This window comes from Crassostrea angulata, chromosome 5, assembly GCF_025612915.1.
Source record: "Crassostrea angulata isolate pt1a10 chromosome 5, ASM2561291v2, whole genome shotgun sequence".
NCBI lineage: Eukaryota > Metazoa > Mollusca > Bivalvia > Ostreida > Ostreidae > Magallana > Magallana angulata.
In genome coordinates, this window is record NC_069115.1 from 61,237,482 (window position 1) to 61,259,343 (window position 21,862).

Consider the following 21,862-nt stretch of genomic DNA (forward strand, 5'->3'; position numbering starts at 1 on the left):
AAGGAATTACCATTTCTTTTGACAAAGTGCATGATTCGTGGCAAACAAGATATACTGATTCAATTTGTTTTTGAATAAAATTATCAACAGAAAAAGCAACATTTGATTGAAACTTATGTCAATAAGACACAAATGTAAGAAAAGACTCAAGTTTTGTTTACAAATCAAAGAATATCAAACTCAGTATCTTACTTGTAACTCAAAATTTTACTTTCGAATTTTGACAAGGCATTTGAAATACCCATATTAATCATTCTAAACATTAAAACAGAAAAATAAAATTTAAAATTTTGAGCTCAAATCGTGTGTAAGTCCTTTTAATTGTGCATGTAATTATGGTCTGTCCGTTCTGAAAATCATTAATCATTTACAATATTTTCATATTAGTTAAGCAACTGTTCAAAATATCGGAATTTTTAACTTGTTGTATGATTGGTTAAATAGAAGTACATGTTGTTATGTATATACATGTACTTGAATCATTTCATCTTGAAATGACAGGTTCGGCATAAAATCTTGATTGAATGCAAAACTTTTTTATATTCATTTGTTTCTACTGTATGTCTTCCAAAAATTTTTGTTGTTGTTGTTGTTTTTTAAAATAATCTTAAACTTTTGTGTAAATTAATCGTAACGCCATCACGGAAACACTATATGTGTCGCGTTAAAACTCATTGTTTCCGTGGTTAACATTGATTCACAACGCATCTTGTAATCACTAACTAGTTATTCACTTTTCAAACTTTAAGGGAGAAAAATTCTCTAAATCCGAACCAACACGTATCAAAGGATGTGTGCAATGTAGAAATATTTTGGAAACACTTCAACAATGTTGATGAATTTATTTTGTTTAAAGGGGCATGATCACGATTTTCGTCAAAAATTACTTTTCCAATTTTAATGTTTTTAATACGCACCAAAATTTGAGTGTCATTCGTTGAGTTGTGAGTTACAGAGCTAGCAATTCTTTACTATGTGAACAAAGCTTTTGTTTACATTTTGAATGTTGAAGTGAAAATTCAATTTTAGACCTTAAATAAATAAAAAGATAGACAAATCAGCTTGAAAAAGATTTTTTACTGGTATATTGAACATATGTAAACAAAAACAGGGCACGATCGAGCCTTGTTTACATAACAAAGAATTGTGAGATCTGTATCTTGCTTAGAACTTAATGACTGACTCAAATTTCATTTATTATTAAAAATGCATTTTTAAAGCATTGTAAATAAAAAAAAAAATAGAATTTGAACAAAATCGTTGCCATTTCCCTTTAAGGTATAAGCCTATTTACCCGTAAAAATCAATATTTATCTTTTCGTGGCACATGATATAGTACTCTACGTTTCATAGTCTTTAAAAACTAACAGCAGGATTGTAATCAGTTTACAGAAATTTATTCTTCAAAATGTATATTTAGAAGAAGAAGAAGAAGAAGAAGAGAGAGAGAGAGAGAGAGAGAGAGAGAGAGAGAGAGAGAGAGAGAGAGATGGCGTATCGATTTTTCTGTGATTAACATAATAGTCCCCTTGACGTCACAATCGATCTCGGGATTGTCTCAGTCTAAAATATGGCAGAGGGATTTTAACAAAATGCTGAAATTGAATTGCTTTCTTCGACCCGACTACTCCTTGAGGTAAGTATTCGGGGGTGGGTTATATAGGTACTAGAGCAAGTGGAGGCCGGGGCGTAGATTGTTCCGCCGTGTGTCATTTATTCTTATTCTGGTGATTGTTTTCATAACTACTGTATCATCCGCTGTTCAGCTAGATCAGGAATTACCACATTTATAGATTAAATTTGAGATAGGCCAAGCCTGATATAATATTTCGGATTATATACACAAAACCAATATAGCTCTTTAACAGTTTAGAAGTCTGTCAATAAATATATGATGGTTAAATGATTGAAATTATACCATTGTATGTCATAATTAATTCAAAACGGCCATAACTATAAATCGTACTATGTTCAAACATATCATTACTCAGCAGAAATAGCAAAACTCATTCTGTAAATATAGGATAAAGATGGATCGACGGAATCCTCAATCGATAGAAATAGAAACAGTAGACTAGTATAATGTCTCTACGGTCCACAGTCCATTGATTTAGGGATAATTCCGGAAATCGTGGGTGCTCAAGTTTTTAGTCTACACTATCTAATAAACTGAGAGAAATGTGACTGCAGAGACTACATAGATATGCAGTGATAAGATCTTATAGAGATTTATAATGCATATAGAAATAGCAAAATCAAACATTATACCCAAAAAAGATAAAAAAAGAAAAAAAAAGAATATTTATGAGTTTGAGTTTTAAAGTCGATGATCATATTTAGTCTTCATAACACATGTATACATTGTATATGTATAATGATATTAAATACATGTGACACAACACACGTATCCTTTACTAGTTGCCAGGGTCACATTATACAGAGATTATAAGGCGACAGACTAAAATGTGAGTGTGTTGTGCACTAAAGATTGTCACGACAGCCGTCGTGTGTCTAACCAGTCAAGCAATGAAAACAACAATAAGTATTTACAATCTTTATCTATATATAAAATCAATAAATTTACAAATATACACATTCACACACACACAAAATATTAACAAAAAAAAAATGTTTCTAATATCTGATTCGTCATTGTCCTATGGTGGTATATTGGACAGCAGTGTCCCTCCAGTGTTCCTCCAATGTGTCCTCCTTCGGTACCACGTCCTAAGATGACGGCTTCCGTCCACCGGCTTCCAGCGTAGTAAGTGAATACTCGAAGGAGGTTGCACGGGTGGTAAGATGTTCAATACCGGAACACTGGTGACTATGGCCGAATCATCACTGGGACATTGCTGGAGCCTTGCTGGAACCTTTTAATTATATATAAATAACAATATTTTCAATTAAACGTTTCACTTCCACAATATACTTATTTATCTAATTACCGCAACTGCACGCCATACAATCACACCGAACAATACTCGCTCTACAAAACCGTTAAGTGTATCAGACCCCTTAACGTATCAAACACAGTCACAGTTAAGCGTATAAGACCTCTTAACGTGCAATATAGTTAAGTGTATAAGACCCCTTAACATTACAAAACAGTCAATGTATGACCAAAAACGCCGTATAAGACTACGAAATAGAAACTCACAAATAAACTAGCAAACCATGCTTGTCACACAAACGCACCATAACTCTACGGTAAATAAACAAGTATGTAAAACGTTAACACGAAAATACTATCGAACACGTATAAGAACAGTTACCTAAAGTCTTAAATATTATAAACAAGACTAAAGTATAAGGAAAAACGAACTTACCCCTAATGGAGATGGTTACCGTAAAAAATACACTTAGCTATACATCGTGTTACTACTGCAGTGCGTGCTAATGGACCCCGGCTCACTGACCAAAACATGGGTATTTATAGCATCATAGTAAACAAATAGAACAGTCCGAGTATCGTCCAATATTGACCAATACCTGAATTGATAAAATTGAGGCACCAAAAAGGATATGAACATAGAATAAAAATCAGAGGTACCCTATAGGAAAATAGTAAGAATGAATAAATCTATTGATTGTGACAAAGATAACTTCTACTGTATTGTATTGTGACGCAACTTTCTACTGATGATTTGTGATAGAGATGTCACTATAAGATAGAGACTGTAATATGACGCTATTGTGAGGCAATTACAACTTTTACTGATGATTTGTGATGGAGATGTCACTATAAGATAGAGACTGTAATATGACGCTATTGTGATGCAAATACAACCACTACTGATGATTTGTGATGGAGATGTCACTATAAGATAGAGACTGTAATATGACGCTATTGTGACGCAATGACAACCTCTACTGATGATTTGTGATAGGGACGTCACTATTAGATAGAGAATGTAACGTGACACAATGACACGTCTTCGATGAATTGTGATAGAGATGCCACTTTTAGACACCAGTAGATACTATAATTTGACGCTATGATTCAGACTCAGATTTGGTCCGAATTATCTGACGTTTTTACTGACTCTTTTCATGATTTTGATATTTTACATTCTAGGAAAGTAAAATATTTAAAAAACAGACCAAGAAGCCAGGAAATCATAAGATATTTCGGAGTGACTCAAATTAAAATTCATGGTACATCTAACTGTTTGATAATTAAGTTAGTACGTCTGTTTTATTTGGTCCAGATTGACACATGACATTAGTCCAGAAAATCTGCCAGACAACCCGGATGACTACGAGTCGGAAATAAGAAAGGAGAAGTACATTTTGTCATGTTTGACGAAGCGCGCACCGTCACCGGAAGTGGAATGTACAAAAGACAATGGCGATGAGAAACAAGAGTTATCTCCCCTTCAAATTAAACAAAAAACATTAGAACAGCTCAACAATGTTATAAACAATCAATATCATGGCGTAATAAGACAGGGTGAAAAACAGCACAACAGCAGGGACCAGCATAACATCGGGGACCAGCATAACATCGGGGAACAGCATATCGTAGGGGAACAGCATATCGTAGGGGAACAGCATATCGTAGGGGATTCAGAGTATACGGTTAAGGTGGATGCCGATCTGATCAGCAACACTCAACAGAAAAAAACCGACATTGACAACACAACCCAAGAAGGGGATACTCTGATAATAGACGAACTACAAGTATATTTCATCGTGCATGCTTTACATACTGTTCTATTTTTATTGCTTACAAATCTAATTAACATTAAATGGGTATTAATCATTATTCCTCAAGGCATTCATAATTATAAAATATATATTTGCCTATACAAATGAAAATGAAATGCAAGACGATACATTTTTATATTTGTTTCTGATAATTTTCGATCAGAAAAATTCAACAATAGCAAAGAGACCCAACACACTATCAGGGTGTCACGTGGTAAAGCCTGTGTTAACCAAAGGAAACAGGAAACACCGCAGGCTACCTGCTGTTCCGGCCGCGCAGGTTCACACCTCAGGTAGGCTTTGTCCTTTCTCCCTCTAACTAGTATTGTCTTGTCTCCCTCCATACTACAGGTACATTTCCCCCTCCATCAGCAAAGCTACAGGTCGGTATTATTCTTTCTCTCCTTGAGCTACAGGCAGGCATTGTTAGTTCTTCTTCCAAACCACTAGTAAACTTCTTTCTCCTTGGTCCATGCTGCAGGTAGATATTATCTTTTATACCCTTTAATCCACAGGTAGACATTATCTTTTATACCTTTCAATCCACAGGTAGACATTATCTTTTATACCTTTCAATCCACAGGTAGACATTATCTTTTATACCTTTCAATTCACGGGTAGACATTATCTTTTATACCTTTCAATTCACAGGGAGGTATCGAGGATCTGATTTTAATCAGATTGGCGTTATCATTTCTCCTTACGAGTCAAATGTAGGCATTATTATTTCCCCTTCCATACTACAGAGAGTGTTTCAACTTCCTTCGTCCCCTTCCATATACTTCAGGTACGCATAAGCTTTCACCTCATCAATCCAAGTCAAACAGGCATCATTATTTCTCCTTTAAAAGCTACAGGCATGTATCATCTTTTAATCTTTAAAGCTACAGGCAGGCAAATTCCTTTCTCCCTTCATACTTTAGGTCCAGTGTTTCCTCATCCATACACGCATCAAGTACTCAAGAAGACATTGACCTCTTCCCTTCTACTAAGAAATTCTTACATTCAAGGCACAATGCAAGCCTCTTCTACAAATTGTCATACTATAAACAGATTGTTCTCTCTTCGACTCAACCCTTAGTCAGATTTTACCTCCTTCTGGACACGGGACGGTTTCTTTCTGTGCCACCCAAATTACACCTGAATGAAACTGTCTGTCTCCTAAGCTACAGAAAGTTTTTTCCTCTTTACTCCAAGATTTAGGCAGATTTCTCTTCCATTTAAGCTATTCATAAACTTCTGTTTCTTTCTTCTCATCTAAAAATAAATGCAGACACTCTATGGTATATTCAAAGATCATATTCAATCCAAACTGCCGGTAAACCTTTACCTTTTCTTCCCATGCTTTATATTAGTTTTTCTTTTCCATCTATGTCAAATGAATGATGCACACTCAAGCTACTCTCAGTACACTTAGATTTCTTCCTTTTTCCTGTAAGCTACATGTAGGTTTCTCCCTCGTCCAGCAGAAGAAGATTTTTCTCTCTGATCTGCAAGCTATATGTAGCTTTTTTATCTTTTTATCCAAATTACAGGTAAACCCAAGCTATAGATAAATTCCCACCTCTTTCCCCTAAGATATTGTAATTTTCTTGTATTCCCCTAGGGAAACACATTTTCTTCCCCTTAAAAATGTCTGGGTAATTTTTTTTCCTTTTTCATTCTAGGTGTAAAGAATACTTCGTTTTTCCAACCACTATGCATACTTTTTACTTTCCAAACTACAGTACAACTAATTTTCCTCCTTTTGTAGTTTGAATACAAATACAAATTATATATAAAAAAAAGTCACATTACATTTTAGTATTTTATGTTTTCGCGAAGTCAGAAAACCCATCTTCAGTTATGCATAGGTTTGGTCGACTACTGGTTAGCTCAATATACTTCTGTATAAAAAAAAAAATAGTTTGAGACGAGCCTTTTATCGTGAATTGAGATTAATTTTGCATAATGCATGTATATTTTTTTTATTGTAGTGGTTCCAAACCAAGCTCAGAATACAAAACCTGTTAACGAAAAATGTCTGGCAGACGAGCTACAGGAGGCGTTACTTCGCGTGGACACCGACGAGGTGTTTATTGACGACCAGCCTCCAAAACGGAACAAGGTGTACCCCAAATTTAGCAAGCAGTATTTGGATGACTTGAAGTACGTTTGCTTTAACTCTGTGTCAAGTAACACTGCGCCCTGTCTGTCGTCTGACAACGTCTATCTGTCAGAAGACTCCGTGCCGGATACCAGACCGAGACCACAGTCCGGTCACGTGCCACAAAATGTGCGCCACCTGTCGACAGGAAGTTCGCGTCTTTCATCATCAAGTGATGTGGATGTGGAGCCTCTGAGTAACCTAGATCAAACTATTAAATCTCAAACACCTTTACAAACCAAAGAACAAAAACAGTCCATCGCTTTAAAAGAGGAAATGAGCGAGTTGTCTGCTTCGGCCGCTGTACCTTTGACGTCAGATGACCGAAGGAGGAGAAACAGTGGGGATGGTATGATTTCCATATGTTTATTATAGTAAGACAAACTAATAGTAAATTTGAGGAATACCCTCGAACCTACAACACCTGTAAAGTTGGACAATTATTATTTTTTTTAAAGTTCCTATAAATGCTTTTAAATTTTAAGGATAATATGGCCATATTTACATGGTATATATATCTTTAGACCATCGCAAATCTTCGTCTGTTTTTGGGGACACCAACTTTCTAGATCTGGAGGTCACTCACCGAGGAATGCACCGCTTTATCCCGCGTCATCAGGACGAAATCGTCATCGAGATCGGGGACCCCATCCACGTGTTCCGCCTTGACGACGACCTCTGGTGTGAAGGTCAGCCAGTCCTGCATACATTGTTACATTTGTATATCGTCACCGGTGTTAGCTAGTGGTCTTTATTAAAGGACAATATGAATGAATGACTAAATTTTGTCGATTCCCATGAATAAAAAAAAGTTTCATTCCTGCTATTTTTATTGAATTTTAGGAGTAAATTTACGAACCTTACGGCGAGGGATATTCCCTTCCATGTATGCTACTGACCTGAACTTCCTAGAGGAGTCAGACACCGGTATGATTTGAATTTTCATCTCGAGTTTTTGAAGACACTAATACTTCTCAATGAATCCCTTTAATAATTCAAACATTTACCATTTAATCGCAATTTAAGATTCAGGATACATAAACGAGATATTCCAGATTTAATTTCAATCTTATTATACATGTAAGCTCTCGAGAGGTAGTGTTTCTGATTGGATCAAATTGCAATGTCATGCACTGAGACATCGTTTTTTGGAGCTACATAATGTAGGTAATTTTAGTGTACCATGTTAACATTGACACTCAAACAGGAGACATGTAACTGTATCACATTTGTATATTTTCCAGACGAGGACGGGAACTCCCACTTCAACATGAGGTTCCTGGGTTCTGTGGAGGTCAGCGGTCACAAAGGCGATGACGTGCTATGTCAGGCAATCAACAAGGTCAGACATCAACTTCCGGTGTATCACGTGATCATTTTTTAATGTAAATGTCTTATTGTGTTGTATTATCAATGGTTGTTTAATGGTATAAAATATGTCGGATTCCTACAGGTGGCGCTCTCCCGCCGGTCAGCCAAAACAAGCCCACCCCCACCCATCGTGTCGGTGGAGATCAGCCAATACGGAATACGCATGCTCGATAAGAGTAAATTAGGGGTACGTCATTATATTGTCAGCTTAATGTCAGTGAAACGTGAATTTAGATTGATATTTCTCGTGAATTTTTATGTACGTGTATCACAATACAGAAAATATTTAGTCTTTTGGAACATTTGTATTTTTTTCTTCAGCATGAAACAGACGACCATTTTACTCATTTCTTTGCTCTAAAGAATATTTCGTTCTGTGGCTTTCATCCCCGTAATGAGAGGTAATTTCATGGCAAATAAAATCAAAACAAGAAAGCTAAAGAAAATGCAGTATGTAGAACATTTTTTTGTTGTTGTAGGTATTTCGGATTCATTACTAAACACCCCAAGTCGTACCGGTTTGCATGTCATGTATTTCTAGGGGAGAAATCCACCAGGACTGTGTCGGATGCACTTGGGTAATGTTTTTACAATGGCATTAATTGATTCTGAGATTTAACAAATGTTTAAGAAACCCTGTTTTGTATATCATCATTTCTCTTTCCTAGGAATGCGTTTAAAAGATTCTATCAGGAGTATATGGCATTTACTCATCCTACAGAGGACATCTATATGGAATGAAAACAAAAAGGACTCCACGAATCACGTGACAAGGCGTGACCAATCATTGTTGCGTTATGCGTCAAACTGTAGAGAATCACCGTACGCCAAAAATGGAAGCGTTCTCAGATTTCTTAAACCTGTCTGAAATAGCGTCTGTCTGAAACAGCCTCTTTCTGAAACAAACTCTTTCTGAAACAACCTCTGTAATGTTGTCATTTATTACACTCCATTGAACACAGTATATAATGAAAATTGTTTATTGAATTTAGATTTCCTTTGATGTCTGCTTCGGAATAAATAAAAACCCAAAGATTATTTTAAAAGGAATCGGTCGACATCATTTTATTTACTGTATTATTACCGTTTATGATGACGAACCTCCCCTGTTTCAGTGACTTGAAACATCTGTTTACCGTAGAATTGATAACAGTCCATTCTCATAATTATTTACAGTACACGTGACTGTTGACTGTGATGATGTACATCTATCGTATGTCCCAGTGAGTATATGCGTGTATAGAATAGTACTTCTACTTGGTCTACATCTGTACAAACGATTATACCAGTATTCTTACATTTTTTGAATCTGTCAGATAGTGACTCGGAGATATTGACTATGGTAGATTAACTATGAGATAGTGACCAGTTTATAAATTGACTTTGATATATTGACTATGATGTTAACTATGATATTGACTGTTGACTATGATATTAACTGTTGAATATGATATGATAGTGACTATGATGTTGACTGTTGACTATGATAGTGACTATGATATGATAGTGACTATGATATGATAGTGACTATGAGAGTGGCTATTAGATACTAACTCTGAGATACTGACTGTTGACTATGATGTTAACTGTTGACTATGATAGTGACTATGATATGATAGTGACTATGATATGATAGTGACTATGAGAGTGGCTATTAGATAATAACTCTGAGATACTGGCTGTTGACTAAGATGTTGACTGTTGACTATGATAGTGACTATGATATGATAGTGACTGTTGACTATGATAGTGACTATGATAGTGACTATGAGAGTGGCTATTAAATACTAACTCTGAGATACTGGCTGTCAGGTACTGGCTGTCAGATTGCAACTGACTGAAATTCATCAACTTTGATTAACATTGAAATTCCGATTTATTTTAATGATAACCATTTGCATATAAATGATGCATATTAACCAAATTTCATTTGAACGAGTTTCTCAAGATAAGATTTGTCTTTGTTTGAAATGTACCATATATAGTAGGCTTTTTTTTTTTTACAGAACTTTATAGAACTTTTTTTCAGATTTCGTGTCAAATTAACTTTTGGAATATGTGATATAATATCAACAAGTGTTACTTCATTAACGTTGAAAAACTTTATTATTTATACCATGCTATTTTTCATCATTAAATCTTGAAAATTGACATGTGCATAGTTTTTTTCTTTTTTTGCTGTTTTATGTACCATATCACTCGGGACAAAAGCTAGTGCAGTGTCTGAATAGAGGCAACATATTAGAGTCTGGAAAAGATCTGCAAAGTAACAGAAATCTAGCTACAATACATTATTATTTTTCTGTGAATTCGTCAGTTAACAGAGCCCACGTCATCATGGTCAACACATGTTCTGTATAGCATTACCACTTTGGAGAGTAACGAAACATCACTACTTTTATTTTTGCTGACCCCCCCCCCCCCCCGTGTCATAAGTACAGTTTGACACGACAAATAATGAATACAGTGTATAACGGTACCTAATTTATACCAAAGCAACAATTAGGATAGATTGATTCTGAGACAACAAGAAATATAACCAAATGAAAATGTACAAGTACTGATCATTTGTAATTGAATAATTTCTTACATTGTGAAAATTTTTATCACAGTTAAAAATTTCGACCTTGTTTCCTCTTTATAACTTTTACCATCTTCCAAAGTCGAAGGATCAGAAACCTTTGACTTGGGAAGATGTAGAGAGGATCGGATCAGAAACCCTTGACTTGGGAAGATGTAGAGAGAATCGGATTAGAAACCCTTGACTTGGGAAGATGTAGAGAGGATCGGATCAGAAACCCTTGACTTGGGAAGATGAACTTTTATACTATAGGATCTTCTGCATTATTTAAAATCTATATCTCTCGATACTACTCGCCCTCAGTTCTGCATTGGTTCTGAGTGCTCTGATAAAATCCCACATACAAACAAAAGTAATAAACAGAAAAATAACAATTCTTGTTGATATTGAAAAATATAATGAAATAAAAAAATAAGAATTCATATTTTGTGGCTCTTTCGGTTGTCTTGGAATTTGGAATTCAAGCAAAGCGATATTTTTCTAACGAAAAGAATTTTGAACGAGTTATCAAAACTGGGCTGGATATCAACTTCCGGTATAAATAAAAACCTATGACTCGGAGTGTGAGCCAGTGAGGTAGTGTATGTGACTATTGATCTATCTGTGGATGCAGGATTTGTTTAAAATGACTCGTCTCTTCGCCGTATTTTTATACTGTCTATCTATATTTGTAAGTATTGTTCAGTTTATATCTCATATTTATTGACAAACAGCCAAAACGCCCGGGCCCAGGCTAGCTACGATGCATGACATTTAAAGCTGTTTAACTGTTAAAAGCGAATTATCATGTTGGGCACAGTATACCCTTTAGTGGGATGAATCCCATTTGGTGGTCAAACACCTGCATGGTGTACCTACCAAACGGGAATCAAATAAGATTCGTTTCGGATTAAGCTTTTCTAAAGAAAAAGCATGGTGCTACATGTACATTCATAATGTTAGTTGAGACTTTATAAAAATTGACTGAGGGACTTCAATCAAATTTTTTCAGTCTCGACAAATGTTGATGAGTTTAATTCATACACATGATAAGCATCATAAGTTGAAGACATAAAATCTCTACATACCAGGTAAGCCTGAAAAATACTGGAAGTTGAGTGAAAATAACTGTACAATGCCCATATGTAAATGGTAAAAAATCACTTAAATTCAGATAAGGTACCTTATTCTAATCCAACAAATATGCATTGTTGCAAATGTGTAAGTTTAAATGTTTTATAATCTGTCCCAGGTTTCTGCTTCCACTACTGTTTACTTAATATTACAATAATCATGAATACTTTTGTGTTCAAACTACCTTCATCCAATAGAAAAAATAAAATGTTATATTCACCAGCACGTGACGTAGGTGGTCAGTGTACCATTTGATTTCTCTACATTGAATTAAAAATAAATCGTCCAGTGAAATATCAAATTTTTTAGTTTGTGTGGCTATGGCTTTAATAAAATATCTACCTCATAATAATGCAAAAAGCCAGGAATCACAGTCTTTGGGAAAGACATTTGACTGTGGGATTGTCTTAGTGTCCGATAGAGCTTTACTCTTTTTTATCCTACATCTTTTTTATTGCTGTCAATTTTCTTTCCTTTCTTCGTAAATCCAAACTACAATGATCTAAGCTTTCTTTTAACTTAACATTTTCCGCCATGCTGTCATTGTTTAATCTTGATCTAAAGGACGCTTTATTTTAACTACTTATTGATAAGTTAATGAGTTTATATCATCAAACATAACATTGACCGAGAGTTAATTAAAAAAAACTTGATTTTTGTTCCAGATCGGATAATAGATTATTGCTGACCAGAATTTTCTCCGTTGCAAAAATACACTACACATGCTCAATTTTTAGTCACAGAATCAAATTTTTTGGTCCGACAGAAATAGGTTTGGTCCTTGGGCCACGGTCTCGTGTGTTTATTGATTACACAGGACCGAATGTCCGAATGACCGAATGTCCGTTGTGGTCAAAAGAACTTTCACGTAGACTGATTCATAGAATTCTGCACAGGTACTGAAGTAGCTTATGAATAACAAAACATTTGGATATAAAAACACATTTTACTCGGATCTTTTGCTTTTAAAATTTATAAAGCCCATAATTAAAATCATACGTATGTTTTATTTTTAATATTACTTATTAAACTCTAGTCAAGCAAGTGCAAATACATTAAGACATATATTTAATTTGGTTTTCTTTTTTGTAAAGATAACCACTGCAGTTCGGAGTGATAGTGCCTCCAACCCTGGCACTGAGAAGTCAAGTTTTGAAGACAAGCGATGTAAATGCGTATGTCCCAATGTTGCACCAAATGGAACCATCTTGGGCAAAAGTAAAACTTGGATCAAGGATGATCTTGACCCCACAAGCTGGTACATGTATGTCTTGCACTGAACCCATGGTTACCAAGGTCATTGCTTCCTCCTTTGTGATGGATAATGGCCAATCTTCTAAGGAATCATGATGACCATTAATAAAACACAGGCCTGGGATAATTAAGTAAAAAGAATTCATCCTGATATCTGGTCTTTTAAGAGTTGTCTGTCCTTTAAAAAACTCAATTCATGACTGTATTGTTTCTGAAATTCAGAAAATATGTAGGCAGGGCCAAATTAAAACAGGGGATATTTACCTAAAGTGACCAGGGTCTGTCTAGGTGATAAAAGCTTTGTACAACTAATTACACAAAATGTAAATTAATGATACTGGCAATCTATTACCTTTGTACATATCCATTATTTAAAATTCCATTAAAATTTGTAAAATGATTTTTTAAAATGAGTTTATAACTTATCTATTTGAGGTTAAATTACAATTATTTGCTCTATACTTGATTCCACCCCCCCCCCCCCCCAAGGTTGAATCTTTTTGAATTGGATCTTTGGATCTGGATTTTTCATATCAAAAGTATTAAGATACAATATATGAGAACAAAAATACAAAGGTTTTTCTTTTTTGGTACATGTAAGATGTATGAAAACCTGTAGCAATTTCATATTTGAGCAACTTGTGTATGAAGGAAGCAGCACATTAACTAAGGAAGCAGAGTTCTAATAACCATGAGTTCAGGCAAGTCCCTTGAGGAGTCTAGTTAGTATAGACACTTATAAATAATGCTGGAAACTTGTTCCAGTCCATTGACACCAATATGTAAGATATGGAACTGACATCAACATGATCAATTAAGAAATAAACAGCAAGTGAAAAAGTTCACCGGGATATGAACTTGGTTGGTCACATGTCAAATCCTGTCAAGCCCCGAAGGGCTTCTCAGAAGATTTGATCATGTACCAACCTTACCAACCAAGTTCATATCCCAGTGAACTTTTTATCATTGCTGTATATTACTTATATTTACATTTAAAACAGGCAAACCATTCAGAATTGTTAAAATTTCTGAGATTTTATGTTTACAATAATACAACCGACTAGCGATAAGCGCAAGTTATGATCATTGTGATGTCATGAAAAAGTTCACAAAAATTGAACATTTCAGCTATTTTATGGGTTCATATAAGGAAACATATTAGCAAATGTAAATATTTCTTTTTGAAACTCATAAGTCAGATCTAGGACTTATATTTAATTCATTTACTGAATATATAATCTATAAGTATAACCTATATATGACCTATATTTAATCAATTTTCTTATATGAGCACTTTGACCAGTGAATATTTTCACTGAAGGGATACATTGATTTTGTTTTTATTTGAACTTATGATTTATTTGCAGTGATTGTAATCATGTTCTAGAAGAAAATGCCAGTGGTGAAGTGTGTGCTCTCTGTGAATGTCAGTATGAGAGCAGGAATACTACAGCTATTAAGGTGAGTGAGTTAGATTAATAATGTCAGTATAATAGCGGAAATACTACAGCTAAAGAGGTTACTGTACGAGACCAGACATACTACAGTCCGTGAAATGTGCTTCTTTACCACTTGAACAGTTAGTGGATGGTGAATGGACAGTGAACAAAAGTGAGCGCATGCTGAAAGGAATTTGGTGATTGTTTATGAACGGTGAGCGAACGCAGAGTGCAAACCCGATCGAGCACAAAGTGAGTGTTGAAAGCATGGTGAACAATATGTGAAATCTACGTGAAGGCAAGATAAACAATTTATTCGCATGTGCCTCGAGAGTTATCTTTACATTGTGTTTCGTCTGTAATCAGGAATCAAAGTACTGAAGTACTGACGGGAGTTGATTTTATCCGATTATCATTTATTCAAAATCAATGATATGTGATTTTGCATGGCAAGTAGTATCAGTAATCGAAATATTTATGAGAAATTGTATGGATCCAGGCAAGATTGAACTCTTGTCTTGTTCAACCAAACGTTCGGCTGTCTCCGTTTATCTCCGACAAGCAAGAGAGACTCTGTTTTGTCGGATATCAATGAAGACAGCAAGCGTCTGGTTGAACGAGACTTCATTGAATTCTAGCGTAGGGATACATACGACTTTTAAAAATATATCTAAACTGTTTGTAAAATTTAAAATCTTAATATTTTCATGGTATTAATAAAAAAGTTTTCTTGAAAAACAATCTTCAGAATACATAGCATCGAATTTATCTATTATTTTCAAGAACTAAGTGTTGTCAGCGGTATTGATTTGTGCTTAGGTCCAAACACTGTTTCACTTTAGCTTTGCCCGAGTAAGTGCATAGTTGATTAAAATCCACTCCCCAAAAATAACAAGTAATGTACATGTATGTATTGTTATCAGCTTAAATATAATATTATCTGACTGAACGATAAGTATACGCTGACCAAACTATGAGTGCATGGTAATTGCTCTATGAACAGTGAGCATGAATGGAGCGGAGCGGAAAATGCAAGTAAATGCATGGTAAATGCACAGAGCGCACGGTGAATGCACTGTCAGCGAATGCTGAAGACACGGAAAAAAGGGAAAGTAGAACGTTTCAGTTGCTGTAATTCTATAAAGTGGAGTGTGTGAAATTGTTAGTGTCAGTATTATATAGAGTAGAGACACCGCAGTTATAAAGGTGAGGGACTGATATTGTTAATGTATGTATGAGAGAAGTAATGCTACAGCTAAAAATGTTTGTGTATGAAAGCAGAAATACTACAGATATAAAAGTGAGGGACTGAGATTGTTGTCCATGTGTTTGTATTTCAGATGGTGGTGATTTTCATCATCTGTGTGGTGCCCCTACTCTTTATCTACATGTGTTTGTATTTCAGGTTGTGGTGATTTTCATCATCTGTGTGGTGCCCATATTCTTTATCTACATGTGTTTGTATTTCAGGTGGTGGTGATTTTCATCATCTGTGTGGTGTCCCTACTCTTTATCTACATGTGTTTGTATTTCAGGTGGTGGTGATTTTCATCATCTGTGTGGCATCACTACTCTTTATCTACCTGTGTTTGTATTTCAGGTTGTGGTAATTTTCATCATCTGTGTGGTGCCCCTACTCTTTATCTACATGTGTTTGTATTTCAGGTTGTGGTGATTTTCATCATCTGTGTGGTGCCCATATTCTTTATCTACATGTGTTTGTATTTCAGGTGGTGGTGATTTTCATCATCTGTGTGGTGCCCATATTCTTTATCTACATGTGTTTGTATTTCAGGTTGTGGTGATTTTCATCATCTGTGTGGTGTCCCTACTCTTTATCTACATGTGTTTTCTGCTCTGTCTGGATCCCCTGATCACCAAGCGGCCGCGGACCCAGTACCAGCAGCAGGTTAACGAGGAGGTGAATTTGGTAATCTCTGGGCGGTGGGCTCTGTCTCATCTCTTTATTCACTCTCTCTTCTTTTCATGTCATGCATGCAGCTTATTTATTTAAGAAAAGTATATTAACCTGTAATAAATACATTTTATCATTAAACTAGTGATCTTTTTCACTTTTGAATCTTATTTTGTTCTTAAATAATTATACAAAAATGAATTCATTTGACTTATTCTTTAAAGTTAAGATACATCATTATTTGCTGATTAACAAAAAAGAGTATAACGGCACTTGTATTCATCTTATAAGGACTGTAGAATACAAATATATACATATAAATTTATTTGATTTACACTTAAGTATATAATACAACCATCTGTATTTCATCAGATTAACACTGTATATCAATGTCTGTATTTAACTGACAAACACTTAGTGGAAGCAAAAATATGCACACGTAATAAACGATAGGTTCCCACTTTCATGCGATCTGTTACTAACACCACAATTAACAAATCGTAGGTGACCGTGGATTTTCTCTATAATTATATATTTAGATATAAGGTTTAACTTTGAAAGAGTAAGGTCACGATAATAAATTTCAGGTGACACAATCTCAGGATCTCATTGCCTGTTTAAATACAATTACATATGTTCAGATAAGATTGTCCAAATAGAATTTCCATTTGGATCTCGATGTGATTTAAACATGTCGATTTTTGACATTTGTGTTCATGCAAATACGTTTGTATATATTACAATATGTTCATTATTTACCGATGTTCTTGGTTGTGATAGGGCACAACAATGATTTTTTTCACGATCAAGATGGAAGGTGGTCAGAATTTGAGCTATGATTGGACCACTACAAATACATCTTTAAAGTCAACATATCTCAAATGAACACAGGGCATCGTTGTGTTTCTCTAGTCCAAGATTTATCCAGATAATCACAATGCGAGAACACAATTAAATGTGACATGTAGCACATTGTTATAATGCATTTGTATCTGATACGAGGATCACGGATGATAGCGATTGAAAATTTAAACATGTTGATCATAGAAAACTTTTCAACAGTCTAAATGATCAGCAGGATTGCCACAACAGACCTCAGGTTCTGATGAGATTTGATGCCATCAATATGATTAATCTACGATTCAGACTGCGATTTCTGTTGTGCTGCAAGTCATGATAGTGAGAACATACACCAATATACGTTTTGATACCACTGTAGTGTATACAGACATCTGTATATTATCTGATTAACATCGTAGTGTTAATAAATCAACACCTGTATATTATCTGATTAACATCGTAGTGTTAATAAATCAACACCTGTATATTATCTGATTAGTAGTGTAGTGTGTACACACACCAGTATACATTTGTATACCACTATAGTGTATACAAACATCAGTATTCTTTACCTCATTGTGCACAATCTTTCATTGAGCCCACAGCAAATAATTAGTATGTAAAGTTGATAAAGGGTATGTTACATGTAGTTTTATTTAAATTCTTTAAATGTCTCTTCAAAACAAAGTTAGAAAAGGTTGTTTTGAATATTTAATTTTAGATTTGTGGTTGAACTTTCTTTAGTAGGACTTCAGTGATTTCACTTACAAAGAATGTTTCTTTAATATAGAAAACAATGCTGAGTATTTCTCAATAGATTTGTAATTTTGACACATTACCATAACGGTACACAATATTGAATTGCATTAAAAGATTCCTCAGACTGAATTAAATCTATTTGAATGACTGGTTATCCACTGAATAAATGGTCTGAGAGGTGCTAAGGATTTATTATTTTTATATGCTTTACATGACCTGATTACAACTTAGGATTAAGGGCTGTCAAAATATAATCAATTTCTCTGTTGTTCAATTTTGAATTTCAAAAGCAGTCTAGGAGATAAAATCATAAGTGTTGATATGTGGAATAGTTTCTTTGACTACTTGCTCTGTTGCATGTATTTATTTCACTCCAGAAGAAAGACAAAGTCATGATGTTTGATCAATATCTTTGAGATGTTATCATCAATTGTTTAGTTAGTTTTATGAAGTATGTGATAGTAGATTGTACGATTTAATGGCTTTGTAATATCCTGCTATCCTATTTCCAGGACAACTTGGCGTCTGAGGCCCAGAGACCGTCCACTGTGAGACAGCGGCCTGACATGGGTCGCCAGAGATCCGTCATTAACCAGGTGACCGACGTACAGAAGAGGTGGAAGGACACCGTACAGGAGCAGAGGAAGCAGATCTACGACAATCACTCCCTGCTAAACTAAACAGAGGGAGACATTTACCAACTCTCCCTCAGCCTAACAGAAACTATCTAGGGTTCTCTACAACGCTAGGCCTACTGGAGGCTGCTCATTACTACAACGTCCTTGTGACAAATAATTCAGAGGGTGGACGATTCTGTGTTCACGGACAATTCTGTGTCCACTGACCAAAAGGAACACATTCCTTGATCTGAGGAATTACTGTATTTATGTATATTTGTCTAAATGAAACACAGATTTCTCTGATGTTTGATTAACTTGCATGCTTGTATTCTTTATTGTTTGAGGCTGCAGTTTAAGAAAAGCATTGGTACTGTAGAATCATTTTTATTTGTGGGGGTCAATGTTTATGAGAAACCAAAAGTTTCCGGGTTCGAGGGGAAATAGTTTAGTTGGTAGAAAGTTCTATTTTGTAAATAGATATTGAACAAATTCTTGTATATACGTTCATGGGGATTTAAAATCCTTGGTAAGGGTTACCTATGAAAGCCACCAAAATTGGTCCCCCATGAAAAATCGTGATTTCACAGTAATTAAATTGATTTCAGTCTCATTGAATGATGTGCAAAGTTTATACCAAACTAATTATTACTATGTAATTATATGAGCATATTTTATCAGTTCTAAATTGTTTTTAATTTGTAGCTGATAAATGGAGAAAAAAATTCAATAAATTTAAGTCTGATTAGTCAAATCGAGGAAATAATGCAGCTTTTGTTTACTCGAGATGTGAAACCTTTATATAGGGAAGGTATAAGCTAAGTTTGTATGATATATTTGTGTCATTTCATTGCTCTATGTCTAATATATTGCATCGTACACAAAATGTCAACTTGTATGTATTACTTATAGTATTGACCTATGTCATGCAGCAGTCTCATTCAATTTGAGAAGGAGAGGGGTCTTTTAATCGCTAACATTTCACTTAATATGACCTAACAAATACTCAGAGGAAGAGAGTTATTTAGTTTTCCTTTGAAGGTTATTCCAGATCCTTATATGGTGAAAAGCTTATAATGTTACTGTGTTCATAACTCAGAACTGTGTGGTTTATGAATTACATGAATTGTTATGTGTTTGCATGCTGATGATATTTATTTTAATTTGTTATTGTAGGAGGCTCCATTTCTAAAGAACAAAACTATTTATGTTTATTTATTAAGGCGTTTTTTAAATAAAATTAAAAATTAAAGTGTATAGACAGTGTGTACGTACTCAGTTTTCTTTTAAAACTACAAATATTGAAAGTTTCTTTTAAATGATCTATTTCAGTCTTAGTTCAGTTGTTCCACTTTGCCATCATATTAAAAAAATGACTGCATATTTAGATAAAGACCTCTGGGGTAGAGGATTTGACTCCAGTACGTGACCAAAATGGTCATATATTGATAATGAATCTAATATTTGAAATTTTCTCTACTTCTGCTTATATTGATTAGAAACTGACTGCATATCATAAGCCCTCTACCAAAATTAATAATTTTATGACCTCCAGGGTAAGGGTCCTTACTGCAGGGTGTGACCAAAATTAATGTATTTAAAGTTTAGTTACCTTCCTTACGAGACTGAGGAACCGACTGCATATTTAGAAATATTATAAAGCTGTTTTCTTAAGTTAAATTCCACATCTAAGGCTGGGATGCTGGCTTGACCCAAGGGGGAGGGTGGTGGTGGTAAAAATGTTATTCTCTTGTTCTGCCGTAGAATTTTAATGAAAGAGATGAATAAATACTTAACAAAGAGAATGAATGATGCTTTCTTTCAAATTTAAAGTTTACCAAAAAAGCTTTTGCCCAATTGAGCAGAGTTCCCGGGGGGTGTTATTAAAATGGTTCATAGAGTTATCGCCCCTTGTCTTGTTTAAATTAAATAAGTAATCATTGTAAATAATGTTACTAAGAGGTCGAAGGATTAAAGAGATCTATACAAGTATTTATTATATGAAACAAATCAACCAATACAATTATTGTAGTTTCCAAATAGTCAGGGAGACTTGGAAATTGTAAAGTATTAGATGGCCAGCCGAAACACTAGTGTGTGGTACATTTTTTGTTTTTATAAATGCTAGATATCGATGTTGTCACAATAGAGATTGTGAGAGAAAATTGTTTCTCTAATTTACCCTTGAGTGATAATTGTTTGCAGAAGTATTGCAAAGATGTGGAATATCACTGTGATATATGTTGTAAGTTTTGATTAACGTTTATTTAGAATTGGTAGAAATTTAGTAATGAAGTACAATACTGTGTTGTGACGAGTTGTATTCAAGTGGTCTGATGTCCTCCTGCACAGTTCTGAGGGATAATAAGGGCATTGTTCTGTACAATAGTGCACAATTTGCATACAATTGCAAAACAACATGAATGTTAAACCTCACATTTATTGCTTTTGTGTCGTTTAACAACAGTTTTGGACATGCAGTTTTTTCCTGAACAAAACAGTTCATTCATTTTTACACTCTGTCCACATAAGATGACCGCAAATCTCCAGTTAATAAATACACTCGAGTAAGGACTTTGAATTATTATACCCCACTCCGAAGGAGAAGGGATGTTCTGTTTTTCCCTTGTGTGTCCTTCCGTCTGTCCTTCCGTTTAATTTGTTTATTTGTCCGTGATAAATTTCTGTTTGCATTTTATATAAGCAACTATTAATAGAAGACGCTTGAAATTTTAACATACTATTTGTTTTGGTATGCCATAAAGTGAGCTTCGTTTTTGTAGGAATCAGAAGTCAGCTTTCTGTAAATGACGACTTTGTTTTGTTTTTAGCCTAAATTTTCGAGTAAAGAACTATATATGATATTAGTCAAATTTGGCCCCTAAAATTCGCTATTTTTAAGTGATTCAGGTTCATTAATTTGTATGTTATTTCATAAAAGAGTTGACATGAAATATGCTTTTCACCTATTTATTTGATTTATATGCACTCACTGGCAGTATATGACGTCAGAAGTGACGCTATTTTTATAATTCAATCAAAATCAACCAAAAGTTGACATTTTTCTTATCTTTTTTCGAATGGGAAATATAGAGCGCCTCCTTGAACAAGAACGAA

The 21,862-nt window shown here is 34.7% G+C and overlaps 1 protein-coding gene and 1 long non-coding RNA gene across 3 annotated transcripts; one reads left to right on the top strand and one right to left on the bottom strand.

The window, feature by feature from the left end:
• Positions 1-1,480: 1,480 nt before the first annotated feature.
• LOC128184337 (uncharacterized) lies at positions 1,481-20,011 on the top strand. 2 transcript variants are annotated; one of them, XM_052853780.1, is made up of 14 exons: positions 1,481-1,636; positions 4,212-4,683; positions 4,874-5,003; positions 6,687-7,205; positions 7,381-7,545; positions 7,700-7,783; positions 8,101-8,198; positions 8,310-8,414; positions 8,549-8,628; positions 8,707-8,758; positions 13,016-13,179; positions 14,543-14,636; positions 16,410-16,544; positions 18,641-20,011. In XM_052853780.1, the coding sequence occupies exons 1-14, from the start codon at positions 1,593-1,595 to the stop codon at positions 18,806-18,808; spliced, it is 2,310 nt and encodes a 769-aa protein (XP_052709740.1). In that variant the 5' UTR covers positions 1,481-1,592; the 3' UTR covers positions 18,809-20,011. The 2 variants fall into 2 exon arrangements, with proteins under 2 accessions (XP_052709740.1, XP_052709739.1); XM_052853779.1 differs by lacking the exons at positions 13,016-13,179; positions 14,543-14,636; positions 16,410-16,544; positions 18,641-20,011 and adding an exon at positions 8,896-10,378 and having other exon boundaries at positions 8,707-8,805.
• LOC128184338 (uncharacterized) lies at positions 2,540-3,585 on the bottom strand. The gene is made up of 2 exons (XR_008243724.1): positions 3,330-3,585; positions 2,540-2,873 (listed from the first exon to the last, which is right to left on the bottom strand). It is a non-coding gene; the product is annotated as an uncharacterized LOC128184338 (long non-coding RNA).
• Positions 20,012-21,862: the final 1,851 nt, after the last annotated feature.

Bases quoted from the DNA above. Each gene is read 5' to 3' on its own strand.
- LOC128184337 (XM_052853780.1), top strand. From the start codon at position 1,593: ATGCTGAAATTGAATTGCTTTCTTCGACCCGACTACTCCTTGAG. The intron at 4,684-4,873 runs GTATATTTCATC...ATTTTCGATCAG, and splicing joins TGATAATAGACGAACTACAA to AAAAATTCAACAATAGCAAA. The intron at 8,415-8,548 runs GTACGTCATTAT...TTTTTTCTTCAG, and splicing joins TCGATAAGAGTAAATTAGGG to CATGAAACAGACGACCATTT.